This window comes from Fonsecaea nubica, assembly GCF_001646965.1.
Source record: "Fonsecaea nubica strain CBS 269.64 chromosome Unknown Scaff91, whole genome shotgun sequence".
Lineage (NCBI taxonomy): Eukaryota > Fungi > Ascomycota > Eurotiomycetes > Chaetothyriales > Herpotrichiellaceae > Fonsecaea > Fonsecaea nubica.
Genome location: NW_019173764.1, coordinates 51,505 through 67,841, shown reverse-complemented (window position 1 = coordinate 67,841; position 16,337 = coordinate 51,505). Strand labels below are relative to the sequence as shown.

At 52.7% G+C, this 16,337-nt stretch overlaps 4 protein-coding genes across 4 annotated transcripts; 2 read left to right on the top strand and 2 right to left on the bottom strand.

The window, feature by feature from the left end:
- Window positions 1-1,087: 1,087 nt before the first annotated feature.
- Window positions 1,088-3,557, top strand: AYO20_09618 (acetoacetate-CoA ligase; the record flags this gene model as incomplete). Its single annotated transcript, XM_022647887.1, has 3 exons — window positions 1,088-1,231; window positions 1,513-3,330; window positions 3,390-3,557. The coding sequence occupies 3 exons, from the start codon at window positions 1,088-1,090 to the stop codon at window positions 3,555-3,557; spliced, it is 2,130 nt and encodes a 709-aa protein (XP_022496134.1).
- A 1,506-nt stretch (window positions 3,558-5,063) lies between these two features.
- AYO20_09617 (hypothetical protein) lies at window positions 5,064-6,470 on the top strand (the record flags this gene model as incomplete). The annotated part of the gene is made up of 2 exons (XM_022647886.1): window positions 5,064-5,166; window positions 5,251-6,470. The coding sequence occupies 2 exons, from the start codon at window positions 5,064-5,066 to the stop codon at window positions 6,468-6,470; spliced, it is 1,323 nt and encodes a 440-aa protein (XP_022496133.1).
- Window positions 6,471-7,806: 1,336 nt separating this feature from the next.
- AYO20_09616 (hypothetical protein) lies at window positions 7,807-10,173 on the bottom strand (the record flags this gene model as incomplete). The annotated part of the gene is made up of 1 exon (XM_022647885.1): window positions 7,807-10,173. The coding sequence occupies one exon, from the start codon at window positions 10,171-10,173 to the stop codon at window positions 7,807-7,809; it is 2,367 nt and encodes a 788-aa protein (XP_022496132.1).
- Window positions 10,174-11,397: 1,224 nt separating this feature from the next.
- AYO20_09615 (hypothetical protein) lies at window positions 11,398-13,727 on the bottom strand (the record flags this gene model as incomplete). Its single annotated transcript, XM_022647884.1, has 3 exons — window positions 11,398-11,832; window positions 11,887-13,249; window positions 13,297-13,727. 3 exons carry the CDS (start codon window positions 13,725-13,727, stop codon window positions 11,398-11,400), a joined length of 2,229 nt encoding a protein of 742 aa, XP_022496131.1.
- Between the last annotated feature and the right edge of the window lie 2,610 nt (window positions 13,728-16,337).

The following is a 16,337-nucleotide window of genomic DNA, read 5'->3' as shown; positions in this document are numbered from 1 at the left end:
TTTCCGTGGGATTTTGTTGCCGAGGCTTTTGTTCGTGTCCCAATCCACCGGAATTGCTTGGGGTAGTTGGGTAGATACCTACATACATACCCACGATAAAACACGATACCTGATAAATACGATGTCCATGAGGTCGAGAGGTAGACGATAGACATACGAGTACTGTAGGTGGGCGCATGGACTTGTACCGATACAGAACATGCGTGCACACCTGGGGAGTCATGTATGTGTGTGGATAAAGTAAAGGTGTGGTTCTAGGCCCGGGGATTCATCTCGTTTTCCCGGCGTGCGGGCTGAGCGCCGGAGTTGACACCATCGTCTAGTACCTACAACCAACGAAGTTACAGTAAGTCCTAACTCGCAGGTAGGTTGGTAGGTAGTCGTAGGTAATACCGCCGATGTGCCTCGTACTCGTGCAAATCGCGAGCAGGTGGCAGGATAATTCCGCTTTGCCGTACCCATATTTTAGTTTGGGTTCTCCTCCATCCCATTCCCGGTCCCCATCAAATCCATATATATCCTTCTCGTAACATACCTACCTACCTACCTACCTCCTTACCTTTCTACCGAGGTATAGATATACATACTACATACATATATTGGGTGTAAGAGTCTGGGATAAATTTATCGATCTATCTATATCTCTCCACATTATTTTGTCATATCCTCGATTCCCTCTCAGGATCACTATTACTATCACTATCTGGTCATTTTTCGGTGGTTGAAACCTCCACCTCCGCCGGACCCGACGACCACAAGTCTCTGGCCAGACTGCTATCGCACTGCCTACCGAAACGAGGACTGCAGTGCATACCCGGTAAACGTTGGGTATCTACAAATATATCCGTATCGATACGTGCTTCCTCGAAAACGGATCGAGGATAGAGACACGGGGGACAGTCGCTCGGAACCGTTCTCCTTCTTCCCAACTTGATTACCTTAGCTGGCTGCTGGGTCGGTTGGTGCGCGGTGTCTACTCTCCGGAGGAGAAGAGCATTCTTTTGAGTCTGATTTGGATTTCCCAACGACAAGGACGAGAGAAGCAGGAGCAAGGGCTCGAGTAGTCTTTTTTTCACAGACAGCGAAGATGACGTCGACGCGCAAGCAGCAGCAGGAGCTGCATCCGGAGCATCCAATTCCGAGGAAATTGTGGGAGCATCCGAATCCCCAGAGCACCGATATGTGGAAGTTCAAAGTGAGCCTGGAGAAGGCGAGCGGGCGGAAATTCGAGGTATGTGAATCAGATGTCGCGACATTGTGCTGCGTTTGCAAATGACGATCTATCATCTCCTTCTTTTGTCGTTCCTCAATCGCTCCGATGCCCGCAATCTGGAATCGGTCTGTCGAGATCGGCACGGAGAGGTGGGCTGTCGTGAGGAAAACTATCTCTTCGATGACTGTGGACTCCAGTCCCGTCCCAGGGTGAAGAAGACGAGGAAATACCCATGTCGACGGCAATGTTTGATCAGGACGTCAATGAGACCGAGCTGACTGGTACTTTCCACCTCGCAGAATTACGACGCCTTGTACAACTACTCAGTCACTCAACGGGCTGCCTTCTGGCGCCACGTTTTCGACTACTTTCCCATCGTATACTCGGGCACCGTTCCAGACCCCGTCGTTGACGAATCCGCCCGAATGGACTCCATTCCACGCTGGTTTACCGGCGTGCGCATGAACTTTGCCCAGAACATCCTCTTTTCCGGCGATGCGAATGGCCGGCCGGTCATTGACGCAGCAAAGGCCGACAACAAGATTGCTTGCACCGAGGTCCGCGAAGGGTGCTTCTTAGAGCCTATCAGACACGTCACATGGAAGGAGCTGAGGCAGCGAGTCGGCAGGTTGAGTCAGGCGATGAGAGCGCACGGCGTGAAGAAAGGAGACCGGATCGCGCTGGTCGCCAGTACTTGTCTTGACACGCTGACGGTCTTTCTCGCGACGACGACGCTTGGAGCCCTCTTCAGCAGTAGCTCCACGGATATGGGCGTCAAGGGTATCCTGGATCGACTCACCCAGATAAAGCCTCGATTTCTGTTCATGGACGACTGGGCTGTGTACAACGGCAAAAAGATCGATCTGCGTGGCAAGATGAAGGACATCATGGCGGGGATGGAAGGCGTGGATGAGTTCCAAGGCATCGTTTCACAAGCTCGCTTCCAGCATTCGCCGGCCGATGTATCGAGTGTGCCGAGAGCCAGGACGTGGGCCAACTTCATTTCTGCCGCAAAGTCTGACAAGTTGGAGTTTGAGGACACGGAATTTGCAGACCCTTTTCTGGTGGTGTATTCCTCGGGGACGACGGGCCAGCCAAAATGCATTGTGCATGCGATTGGAGGGGTCATCATTTCGGGCCACAAAGAGTATAGGTTGCACAGGCGCATCAATGCGAACTCGAAACAACTGCAATACACGACGACGGGATGGATCATGTATCTGGCCAGTGTGCAGGCTTTGATCACGGGATGTCAAATGATCATGTACGACGGGAGTCCCTTTGTGCCCAACTTGACCAACCTGCTCAAGTTGGTGGCCCAGGAGAAGGTGACGCATCTGGGCATCAGTCCCAGGTATCTGCAAACACTGCAGACGAACGGCGTGGTGCCAAAGAAAGTGGGCGATTTGAGCAACCTCGAGGTCATCACCAGCACGGGGATGGTGCTGTCGGATCAGTTATTCGAATGGGTCTATGACGAAGGGTTTCCGCCTTCAGTGCAGTTGGACAACATCTCCGGTGGAACCGACCTGGCTGGATGCTTTGGGACCGGCAATCCAATTCTGCCACTGTATGTGGGAGGTTGCCAGTGTCTCTCGCTCGGTGTCCCGGTCAAGGTGTTCGACCAGACCGTCGAAGGTGGCAAGGGCGTCGAAGTCGAGGATGGAGTGCCCGGTGAACTGGTCGCATTTCAGGCATTCCCAACCATGCCCATCACCTTTTTGGGGGAGAATGGCCCGCAGCGTTACTTTGACAGCTATTTTGCACGATTTGACAATGTCTGGACACATGGCGATTTCATCATGATCCACCCAGTCACGAAACAAGTCATGTTCTTGGGCCGGGCTGACGGCGTGTTGAACCCCAGCGGCGTCCGGTTTGGTTCTGCCGAGATATACAGCATTATTGAGGCCCACTTTGCAGACAAGATCAGCGACAGCATCTGCGTCGGACAAAGGAGACCTCAAGACCAAGATGAAAGGGTGATTTTGTTCCTGTTGATGAAACCTGGCCATCAATTCACGCCCCAACTTGTCAGAGAAGTCAAGGAGGCCATTCGAAAGGCTACCAGTCCTCGGCATGTGCCCAAATTTGTCTTTGAGACCAAAGAAATCCCGGTAAGTCCCCTGCATATAGAAAGATCAGTGACGAGTGGCTGACATGATGTGTTCTCTAGACAACGGTCAACTTGAAGAAGGTCGAATTGCCGGTGAAACAGATCGTCTCAGGCAAAGTCATTAAGCCTTCTGGAACGCTGCTGAACCCGGACAGCCTGAACTATTACTATCAGTTCGCCAAGGACGAAAACCTGGTTGATCTGTCCGAACCGAGGGCGAAGTTGTAGTGCGGTGGCAGTGGCTGGGCAGAGTGCCAGGCATGTTTAGACCAGGGAATGCCACAGGAGGTAGAATCATAAATGTACATTGGGCAATGGACGAGCACGAAACTCGGCAGCAGTAGAGGTGAACCCGTGCTTCAAGCTGCGACCCTCAGCGACCATGGATGGCTAGAGGTGACGTGCTTGCATCTCAGCCTCACTAGCCCCGTTTGCAGCTCTTTTTTACCTTGTCCTCGAGCGGCTGCATGATGTGAAAGGAGTAGCAGCCATGTCCTCGTCTCAGAGATTGTTTGAGGCCGAGTTCATTGAACCCGACAGCCAGAGAGGGCGCGGCGGTTCTAACTTTTGCAGATTCACGATGAGGTGAGACATATGCGTCGTGACACTCAGGTATCAGCGACGTCTTCGTCAGGCTCGTGGGAGTGGTGAGGCTGGCCGTGTCAAGGGTTGCCAACGTGTATCAACGTGTTGAGGGTCACGGGCGACACTGTGAATGCCTTGATCGGACAACTCCTTTCTGGGACCGATTGGAGGTGGGTTTCCGGTTTGCAGGCGACCAGGCCAGCTGCACCGACAAGGTTGAAACCATTGAGGTCACTTTCCGGGCCGCCAAGTCGGTAAATGGTCAGGCCAATGGGAGGCGCGTTTCTCGGCTACTCGTCCGCATACGAGGTGAGGGAGAAGTGAGAATCAGCCAACATCCCAAAAGGCGGTTATCATCAGCGCAGTCAAGAGATGAAGACAATAGAGCACATCAAGTACCAATTTGGAGCCCTCTATCATCTGGACAGTGAATAGGACTCGAAAATATATTGATGCGCGTGTAAAATTCACCTCGGAAATTGCTGGCTCTCCTCACTTGACCTCCCCGTCGCCCGCCCGTCGCGTCTCTTTTCTCACACAGACTCCACTTGACGCGTCCCCTATCAACATCCTCCCTCATCCCTCATCCCTCTTTCAACTGCCAACTTCCCTGTCTCTGCACAATCTGCACTTCACTATCCGCCCACGGTCGCCTTCAGCAACCCAATCGCTGCCTGAGGACGCGTCGTGATCCTCCTCAGCTGCTCACTGGCCTGCAGTAGCTCCTCAATCTAACCCTACACGCCCTACTGTTCTGGTCAAATTGACCATCTCTTCCCTCCTGACCCAGGATCTCGCGTTCACAGACCCCGCGTCCAAAACGGCTCCCTTGACTGCGCCAGGTTGGTCACAGCGCCTGGTAAGCTCCCTCAACTTCCATATACCCTCTTCCTCTGCCCTACTGCTGCCCAACGTTCCTTTCCTCTCACAGTTCTTGAGTGATTTCTTATGCAAACCACATCTCCACCCAAGCTAACACGACCAACATTCTCAGAGTCATCAATCGAGGACAGCCACGCATTGGCATTGGCCATTTCCTCCATACAACTCAACATTGCCTGAAAGGCTGAGCAGAGCACGCACGCATATCAGCCCTCTTGCCGCCACTCTGATTCCTCCCCATCATCCCACCTCTACCAGCCAGTCAGAATGGCTGCTGTAGCTCCAATGGCCACGCCTGCTCGTCAGCCGTTCGGCATCTTGAACGAATCCAAGCTGCGAAGCTTGCAGAGCGTGAAGAATCGACAAAATGGTAAGAGACACTCGCCTTGCGTTGAATCTTGGTTGCCACCAGTGTTTCCCCAATGGAGACCGATAGACTGATCTCTGCCGGCAGCTCTCACACCAAACTCTGCCCCAACGTCCTTGAAGCGACGAGCCGTCTCTCCCGACATTGACGGAGGCTCAGACGGCGAAAATGTCGACCCAAGCATTCTCGACTCGTTGCACAAACGCAAGAGATCAGCCTTTGGTGATGATGTATCACTCGCAAAGACACATCGCTATTCTTTGAATGTGACTGCTCTCTCGTCCACCCAACATCGTCTTAGTACCGCTCTTGCCTCCACTCCACGTCTTGATACCTTTGTTAAGCCGTCATCGACCCCTGCCTCTGCACCTGCAGCAGGCCGCTCGCCAACGCGTAAGCGCTCTGATCTTCTTCAGTCGCGGAAACGTTTCAATCCACCACCCTTCTCTAGTTCGACCCAATCCCCCACTCTCTCCTTATCCGCCGCCCTGAATGGCACAAAGAAATCACGAGTTCAATCCCGCAAGCTCCAAAAGGCCACAATTGAAACCAGCAAGCCCAAGTCATGGTTCTTCGACATATATGAGGAAACTGAGGAAGTCCAAGACTACCGTATGAACGAATGGACCATGACACAGAGCGCCACAGGGTTGGATATCAGCGATGATGAGAGCAAGAGTCTGCACAAGAAGTCGTCGTCGGTGGATAGAGGCAAGGAGAACATTGATCCCAACGAGGTGACCGTACCCGTGACCAGGTCCATGGCTGCTGCTGCCAACGCCGCCGCGGAAAAGGCCAGGGGAAAGGAGATCAAGATGAACGACGAACCCAGAAGCCCGCTCGCAGATCTTGATCCTGCGGAGTATTATGGCGAAGGCCTTGATGCCACTAGTGTGGTTCTCGTGCACGACGACGAAGAGGCAGAGACTGACGTGGAAGGCGAAGAGACGAAGCAGCCGCACCATTTCACCTTCCAACCCACAACCGCCAGCACGTCACTGTCGTCAACTGCGAAGATCATCGAAGACCTAAACGCCCCAACACTGGCCGAGATACTGAGCTCTGCCACCCCGAATGCACTCGATAGCACGCTAGTCGAGAAGGCTGAAGCCCCTGGCTACCCTCTTAACGGTGTCCACTCCACTCATGCTGATGCTGATGGTGATGTCGAGATTGAAATCTGGGAAAGCGAGAGTGCAAAGGACGAAAACGAGAAAGCTGATCTTCCGCTCGAGAATATTGTCGACGTAGGCAGTCCATGCTCGTCTGTTGGGGATCAAAATGTCTTCGCGCTGCAGGAGCTGTGAACAGCGGGAACTTCATTCATCTGCTGCGTGTTATCCACTGTGGCTTGTGAAAGTGTCATCTAGCTCATATGCTTGACACATCATGTGACGATCTCGAAGAGGTCTCACTGTGCCGTGAGGTGAAGCAATGCCGCCGGCTTGAGCGGACATCGAGTGTTGTAATAACTCCTGCTTATCGTCACTGGCCAGCTTGGTTCGGAGGCCGCTGCCATTCCCCATTGACGACAGGATCACGCCGCCAACTCCGCGGCACTCCCACTTTCGTGTGTGGACTTGATCAGTGGCTGTTGGCCCTACCTCCTTGGGGCCTTGTCCACAGCCTCGCGGGAATTGATTTCGGATCTCCCCAGGTCCTATCCGTGGGACAATAAATGGATGGCTCCAAATGTCGTGAGGTACTTCTGGGCCAGTGCAATGATTGGTTTTTTCTTTGGCATGTGTTAATGCGGGGTTATGTGTCTGTTTGTTCTGTTTGTCTTTTTTTGGGTGGTCTCAAGCTGAAGGCCGGCGTTCTATTGCCACGATTGCTTTGATGGTTGGGCCAGCAGGATCCATTTCATTGAGTGGTGTACATCGACCTAGGCAAGATGTTCAGGATGGGGGCTTGTCGGGCGGTTCGGGTTCTGGTAAAATCACGGAGACACGGAGGCCAGGCCACTTGAGTTTCTTTGTTCATTGGCATCTTGCCTGGTAGACGGGTGTGTGTGTGCCTACCTATGTATCGGTACTCGGTAGGTATGTTGTCTAGACACATAGAACAGAAGAGCCCACAATCAATCCCCAGAGGAACCAAGAAACCAAGCAAGCAACGAAATACGATGAACAGACAGACTTTCTAAAACACTCATAAAATGGTTTTTTTTTCGAGTCCTTTACGCGTTGTGCGAAACGCACAGAGAGAGAGAGAGAGAGAGAGAGAGAGGGACTGTGTTTATTTAACGTATATGTATTTTCGCTCGTCATTTCCCTTTGTTGTCGTAGTAAATATAATGCACGCACTCATATTTATATATCGTATCCCAGATGCCAACGTACGTCCCATAAAGACGATTATCCTTCATGTTGGGTTTTTCTTTTTTCTCCCCCTCCCCCCTCTCCTCTTCCCCTTCAAACGCAAAACGGGTAGGTATATAGAGGACATAGTTATTTCAATGCCAGGATCAAAGCAGACCAGATGAGACCAGGCAACGCAACACAGTACAGTACAGTACAGTACAGTACAGCACAGCACAGCACAGCACAGCACAGCACAACGGGAGGAGGAAAATGGAATCCACCCACTTCCAAACCAGGCTGGGTCCTGGAGAGCGAGACGAACTAGTTCATCGAGTATAAGTCAGAACACAACGTCATCCTCGTCACAGTCCAGGTCGAGGTCGAGGTCGATGTCGCCGTCAGAATCGCCGTGCGTGTACCCATTGACGGCGGCAGATCCATGTCGTCGGGTGTCTGAGCGTGGGTGTGGGACCCAGAGTCGTCGACGACGCGTGCATAGGGTGTCACTGTCTCCGTTTTGGTCGTCTCCCCGATCGTCGATATCTCCGTCTTCCGTGATCCCCTCGCCGTCATTCTCGCACGCGTTCTCATTGTCCTTGTTATTGCCATTGCCATTGCCATTCTCAGCGGGACCAGATCTCGGCAGGGTTCCGGCTTGTGGCTCGACCGTGGATGATGGCGTTGGTTCCTTGGCGTCGTTACCGTCCTCTTCCTCGCGTGTAATCTCGCCGGAGAAGCCGTTTTGAACGCCCATCATCTTCTGCTGCTGCTGCTGCTTGGGTATTTCGTTTTTCTTGCATGAGGATAATCCCGCCGTCTTCACGCCATCGCTCGACTCTGTGCGACTCTCGTCACACGCTACCGCTTGTGCCGTCATTGCGTCCTTGTTCACTTTTGACTCCACCCTATTTTGAAGCTGCTCGTCCCTCCATTGGATCACGTCCGCGACTGCTTGTGCGGGATACTTCTTCCGGACTAGGAGAAAGCCTTGTATCTCGGCGGGCGAAAGAGTCCTGTCAGGGAGAGAATCGGCGAATCGCTCCGCCAGGTCGAAGACTGCGCTGCTGTTGGAAGTTACCCTCGATAGAAGTCGTGGCTTTGGGGTGTCCTTGTGGTTTTCGAGGTCGGCGATCTGATTGCCCTCAATGCCCCAGTTTGTGGATGTGTTTGCACCAGGCCGGTCTGTTTCCGCTTGGTTCGGCAATATATGGCTGATCTTGGTCGGCTGCCTTCGCATCTCGATTGAGTCGGCACAGTACATCCGCAAAAAGAGATCCTTGATCTGCTGCTTGGTCGCCAGGTCAAACTTGATGGTCAAATCAATCCGACCGGGCCTCGTCAGTGCTTCATCCAATCTTTGCACGTGATTGGTGGTCATGATGAGGACTCGGCCTTCCTGACTTGCAACACCATCTATGGCATTCAGGAGGCCTGCGAATGTGAGCGTGTTCTTGAATGTCGGTTCTTTGCTGACCGAACCCGCCTGATCTGTTGCCTTACCTCTAAATCCGGAGGTGTCGTCTTTGTCGTCTTTATTCTCGGCAGTGGTCTTCTTGTCCTGGTTATTCCCGCCAGATGGCAACTGGTCTGTCGTCTGTCGCTTTCCTACATCGTTCGAACCTGGCGCCCTCCCTAGGCCAGCGGTATCTATATCCTCAAGGAGTAGGATACATCGTTTTGGGAGGCTGTTAAAGAGCAGGATCAGGTCTTCTTCGGTCAAGGAAGCCTCAGACAGCGCGAGGCAGTATATGTCAAGTCCAAATACACCGGCAAGGGCAAAGGACAATGAAGTCTTGCCGGTTCCTGGCGGGCCATGAAAGAGGTAACCTCGACGATATGGGATCCCGCGATTGCTATACCATCGCGCCGTCCGCGGGTGCAGGAAGTCGTTGAAATCTTTCAAAATAGCCACCTTTTGCTCGTTATCCAGCACGACCGTGGCCATAGATCTGCTCGGTCTGTTGGCGATAGTTGTCCATGCTTGTCCACGTCCAGATCTCTGAGATTTTGGGGTTGGGCGCTTAATTGTGGTTGTGGACGTTCGACGTATGAGATGAAATTCTCGGGCCTCCTGAATCATGGTCTTGATCGGCTGAGGAGACAACCAGATCACTGAGATCTCAAGCCGTTCTCTTTCGTACACGGCGCCGGTGTATTCGCTGGCAACCCGATCGCGATTTCGATATAGTTTGAACAACCGATAACTGTGGAAGAACCAGCCCGAAGAAGAATGAGGTCGAAATGTTGGCGGGGCCCGGGCAGACCAGTTGTTGAAATTAAAGATGGTATCCTCGGGCATGCCTTCCCGGAACTGCATCTGCAGGGGGTCATCCTCTTCGTAATCTTCCAAGCCGTCGTAGTATTGCCCTGCCGTATGAGCGCGGAGGGAACGGATGTTTTGCAAATACTTTTGGGCGCTGGCCCAGTTGAGGACATGGTCGTAGATGGGATCATATTCTTCCACAATCACCGATGAGGTGAGCGCTTTCAAAACAATTTGATACGCAGGTATCAGGCCGAAATGGAGGGCTGCCCACACTGTCGCCAGGATGGCGCCCCATGAGACAAACAACGAGACATCGAGACCAGATCCGAGCAGGAGTGAAGCGAGGTGAGAAGAACCAGGAACCAATGTGTCGAGAAGAGTTAATGGTAGGCGAATAGAACCAGAAGAAACACCGCAATCAGACTGGGTAGGTAGTGCCATTTGGGGTGTGAGGAGAGGGGGAGACAAGGAGACAATTTGGGTAAAGGGAGGAAATGAAGTTACGGGCGATTGAAACGTTGAAATAGTCAATGGCTTGGGTTGTACTAGGCACATGTTGTGGTGTTGTGAGGCCTCGAGGGCTTGCACATGTGGACTCGAGCCTAACGTTTACCAGGTACTTTGGTCTACGGAGCCTGGATGGGAGCCTGAACAAAACCCACCGGTTGTGAGTAACAATGCAGGATCCCGACCGGGATGTCACCGATTTTGCCAATACGGTTGGCCCGTTGGGTCCACAGACCTCGTGTGGTCAGCCTCACGCAGAGAATACTCCATGACGCCGCAAGATCAATTCTCTTTGCCGATCGCACGCTCTTGAGCGATAAAAATCGACTTCGTGCGGGGAGGGAGACGGTCTCCCACGAGATATCACGAGATATTGGCAGAACTGCCCTTTCTCAGAAAGACACAGTGAAGGATGTGCCGTAAGAAGGGCATCGAGGTGCAGAACTAGGCCAGTTCTGTAGCAAACAAGTTGGGGGTGCAAAGTTCGAGTGAGGCTCAAGGATACGAATAAGCGCCCTGCTTGTGTCCAATCGTATACGCGATCCGAACATGGCAGCTCAGCCGAGTGGTGCCAAGAGTGCGGGGCTTCTCGGCTAAGTTACCCAAGATAAATGGCCGGCAGAGCGTTGTGAGCGTTGATCCGTGCGGAGCTAGCAAGCCACGTGCTGCTAAGGTTCCGGAGTGTGACTGTGCCACCTCTACGTCATCGAAGCTCAGAGCATGGCCTTCTCGAGACTAGAATGGTGAACATTTGGTCTTTAGCTCTGTAAGGTTGTGATGATGTCGAGGTCGCTATAGGCTGGATAGCTATAGTAAAGATATTATCCTTCGTAATCCAAACTATGCGGTAACCACATACTAACTAGACAGGGTCCCTCCCAAGTATATAAAAAATTCGCTCAGCCATAACAAACAATACCACCTGGAACGTTTTACTCTCGCCTCCAAAATCCGACAATAACTAGTGCTGTGTACCGTCAAGCTCGTAGGGTATATCATAGTGCCTGAATGCCATCATCGCCAGTTGAGTGTTGCTGAAACCTCTCTGCATGTATTAATCGGCCTTTTCCCTATACCAGTGCTTCATAATCTCATATTCCTCATCATACCGTGAGCGGCCGTCTCAATTCTTTGCGCTCTACTTCCAAGAATCTCGCATTAGTCCAGCCGTTGGAACTCTCCATCATGATGAAGAGTCTCCTCCCATCCCATGGCTTCAAAATATCTGTTGCGGCAAAGCCCGTAGGTAACGTCGTGATCCATGTCAACCCGGCTTTGCATAGGGTGCGCGAAGTAATATGCTCCGTTGAATTGGAAGGCCTTACTGGATACCCTCAAAAGTGCCCTCAGCCTCCGATCGGCCACCTCCTGCTGTTGACGACCACTATGCCAATGGTCCTTGAGTCCCTCCAGGACCGGGATGACGCTGCCAATCAAGGACATGATTTGGCTCTCATGGCCCATCAGAGTCGATACTGGGCCGGTGGCTGTGACGACATCCAAAGCAGCTATTATGGCGAAGCCACTGAAAGGGCTCAACATCACAAACTGGTGAGAGGAGTCGTGCTTGTCATCGCCGTGCTCGCGCAGTCTCTGTACCAACACAAGCGTGTGTCGAGCGTGATCGTGGACACGCTTTACACATACGCTAACCCGTGACCGATCCATCTCCGCATGGTCAATGTACCGGTTCAGTACCATGAGGGTGTAGTGATAAATAACGTAGAAGCCGCTGACTTTCTCTCGTCCGTCTTGATCTTGACGAGCTTGTCTCTTCATGTGGTGGTCCCACGTCTTAAGTCGGGCTCCAATGTCGTTACGGAAGGTGCCCATCGTTGATCGATCTTTCCCCGGGGACTGCGTTTTTCCTCGGTTGACAGTGCTCATCACCTCACTGAAGATAGCCGCAATCTCTACCAGATAGCCAAAAGAGCCGACCTCGGATGATTCGAGAGGAGTACCGGGCCGACTCCCTTGGTCATCCTTGGGCGCTTCAAGTATAAATGGAGCCAAGGGAACGTGTCCCGCCTCGTAAGCCGCCTCAGCACAAGGTAAGCGTAGGTGGCAATCAAACCGGTTAACAGTAGTAACGGACGCGGACCAGCAACGACTGAAGCTGTCCAGCAGATAGGCAGCCCAGAACGTCCTGCGCCGGCAATCAACCAACATTTCCTGAGACAAACCGAAGTCCAGTGGATCCTGAATCTCGATGGTCGAGACTCCCTCTTCTGTATGGTATCTCAAGCCCAACGCGGTCCGTAGGGCAGACCCACAATGGTCACTTGCACGATTGTACTGGCCTTGAGAAAAAGCGAAGAGACCCAGAATTAACTTGGTCTGAATCAATTGCAGGCTGAACATATCGCCATTCTTTATGATGGCTTTATTGACAATCTCGAGGAACACGTCTTGGTGGTGCTTCGATTGTGGTTGCCTCGATGCGAAGACGGTTCCCATTGCCAGAATAGCATATAGCAACATCTTGTCCGCCAGTGATTTGGTAGGGTGGGAACGGATCCATTGTCGGAAAAGTTCTTTGGGGAGGATATGATACGTTACGCCGTCAACGTGCTCGAAATACTTATTCACGTAGTCCCAGGTCAGACTGCGATTCAACTGATAAGGGTCCAAGTCCCAAGAGAAGTCGGAGACGACTGACGGCGAAGAGATGGAACCGACAACAGATTCTGTACCCGAACTGGCGGACAACTGGCCCTGAGATCTAGGGCGAGGAGATGGAGAAACACGAGGCCTCTTTGCTGGTGGTTGATTGTCTGACACATCCTCGTGGCTGGTCTGTTTGCCGGAGGTGGCATAGAGCATGTCGTCTAGGGGCATTGACGACCTTGATATGGATGCCGAGTAGGCATGCTCCTGGGAGCCCATGTCCACAGAAGTCGTTGACCCTCTGCGAGTTGGATAATTGTCTTGGCTCTGATTGGTGATCCTATATCTCGAGATTGAAGGCATCGACATCGGAAACGCTGAATGTCGCATCGTGGCACGTGGCCTGCACAGAAATCAGCACCGAAGATAATGAGTCAAGGAATTACTTACGCTGAGCCAAATGTGCATTCACGGTCGATGTTCTTGCACATCGTGCATTTGGGGAATTTAAAGTCACATCTCATCTTCCTCTCCCGGCATCCATCGCAAGCCTGGCCATTGCGCTTTTTAAGGTTCGTTGATCTCGAGGAGCTCCACGTGGAGCTGAGGTCATCACCATCCGAGTTCTTGGAACACATGGAGTCCTTCTCATGAGCATGACAGCTGACTGGCGGGTCGACGAATTCTTCTTCCGTGGTCGCCCGACCGGGTCCATGACTGGTACTTGCTGCACGAGGGTCAGTTGTGGCTGTATGAACTTCCGATCGACTTGTGTTTGGGTAGGCCCAGGCGCCGCCATTCATGGGATGAGACTGGGAAGGTGAGGATTGAGCCAAGGCGAAAGCAGGTGTGGACGGATGCACATCGGAAGCCGTGGACATATTTGGTTGAGCAGCATGTTTGCTTGCAGGAGTGCTGCCTGGCAATGCATGTTCCCTTTTCACCTCTTCCTGTCGGGATTGGCCAAACAAAGCGGGATTGCCAGCCCCGGCCAGGAGTGAACTGAAGGAGGGTAGACTTGGTTGTTGTGAAAGAGAGTCTCGCGCTGGCGGGTGAGCCATTGAGCCCGGAAGCCGGCTTGACGAGTCCGCTAGGGTTTGACAGAGCAATAGGTTTGATTCAGGCTCGTGCCACTCTTTCACTCGCGATTCCAGAGGTAGCACAACACCCGTTGCCATTTGCCCACTTTTTGGGTGCTATATGCAGTATCGTTGAGCGCGAAGGCCCCTATACCCCAGGCACACCAGTCTCCCGACTTTGATCGAGAGTGGGCCGTCGAGCAGCGAACCTTCCGAGTCCGACTTGGTAGAGGAGGACACAAATTGTGGGTTGAATGATTTGTTGAGGGCAACCTGTGCTGTCACCAAACCCTCCACTGCCTGAAAGTGGTCCTAGCAAGCTGAATGTTTGCGAGAAGTGCTGTTGTCCTTCAGAGCCGGGCACCAATGATTGCTCAAGACGTGCCTCATGGCAACAAGGCCACTAGAATGGTCGCCGCGAGTTACACAGCACGCGGTAGATTGGAATGAACGGCGGGTGGCTCTTAATGCAGATATTGTGTCACCCCAACAGTGTGCCCTGTTCCATGTGCCGCAGGTGATTTCTCGACCCTCAGCCCTGGCGACTCTACGGAGCAACCGGCCTTGTGTTGGCGAGGATGTGTGTAAGTTCTGGCTGTTTTACTGCGACGGACGAGGTGTCAGATAAACCAAGATGCGAATAACAGAACTCCGTTGACAGATTTAATGTGGCCTGGTGTACAAGATGGAGCTGGACCGTTGTGTGTAACCCCAGAGCCCTTCAATAGGTTCAAAGAACTTTTTTTTTTCCTTTGGAGCAGAGATGGAACAAATGGAAGTGGAGAAAGGGCCTGAAGTGCGCACAGGTGAGAAAGTCTGTCGCGTGCGGTGTAAGCGTGGAAGAGGGGTTGGTTATCTACCTAGGCAGACACTAGGTAGCGCTGCTCTGACCAAAAGAACCAGGATCAGATCAGATGAGATTTACGGGAGGCGAAAAAGCAAAAAGTTGTCCTTGTCATGAACCGTTCTTGAGAGATGTGCGCTGATTTGTGGTTTTCTGTGGAGGGCGGGCACGACGAGGTGACGGGCTGGACGGATAGACCTAGGCCTCTAGGATCGGACAGTTAGGAGTCAATGGGGGATGGCGGCCTCGTGGGCCGCTTGCATCTGTGTAACTCTGGAGGCTACAAACCAGCGTAACGCATGCCATCTGACCCTTGCCGATCGCTTACAGGGATAATGAGCGCTAAATTGTGACGGGATAGAGGTGGACTGAGGGCGGGCCGGAGGGGGGGAGGCAGGCTATCCATGGACAGTGGATGGCGTGGAATGGAGACCCGGGGGAGGGACAGGAGCAAGGGGAGGTTGATCAGGGTTTCTGGTGGGTTTGGGAGTGGATATTCCCACAGCTCAGGAGGCAGCTAGAAGGGGGAAGAGCACGGAGGTTTTAACAGCAGCGGGTGAGATACGACATGGGTGGAGTGACTTGGAGTCGATCAACGCCAGTAGCGACTGGTGTGGGCGAAGGTGAGGGAGGGAGGGAGGTAGAGGAGAGGGTGTGTGTCTGCGCACGGTCCACGGTCGACGGAAAGGATGGGTAGGCAAGTTGGCGAGAGCTGTACGAGGATGTATGCAGGAGGCAGGTAGAGAGGGGTCCCGATGGAGTAACCCAGTTCATGATTAGGGTAGGGTCAAGAAATTTGTTGGTGCGCCACTGGCACTTGGACCGGGGGAGGAATTGGGAAGGGCGATTAGGATTTGTGGAGAAACTTTAGGAACTCATCAATGATGGCACGATGGTGGTGGTGGGTGAAGGATGACAGAGACAAGAGAGACAAGAGAGCCCGAGGTCAGCAAGAGAATGCAATGATGGGGGATGACCAGGGTGTAGATTGGGTGTGACATGTGGAAAGGAGGAATGGTGGAATGGTAATAGTGGAAGAGTGAAGAGTGGGCGCAAAGGGGATGGATGGACAAGAGCGCAGGTGAAGTTGAGATGGAAGAAAAAGTGAGAGGTCAGACGTGAGAGGTGAGAGGTGACCTGCGGGTGTTGGTAGGTAGGCGAGTTGGTGCAGCAGCCACTCCTTTAACTTACTAGCTAGAGCCCATATGATAGGCCCGGGGATCAACAGCCACCTCCACTCTAGCAACCAGAAAGCTATCCTTGACTTTGTATTCACTTGTCCCAGTACCTTTCAGATTCAGTGCCTGCATTCATTGCATCCAATGTCCATTCTCAACCACCACCCATCTCCGAAAACGCCTCAAGAAAGACAAACCCAGTCTGACTCATTGACTTCCTGACACATTTGACACTTGACACTTGACCACTCAACGTGCTTCCCATCCCAAGTTGGCGAATACCCTTCAGAGTGCTGCATTGTAGCGAGAAGAAAAGAAGAAAAAAAGAGGGCGTCGGCGTCATTGATGCAGACATGATGGGCTACTCGACAAATCGGATGGGTCGCACAG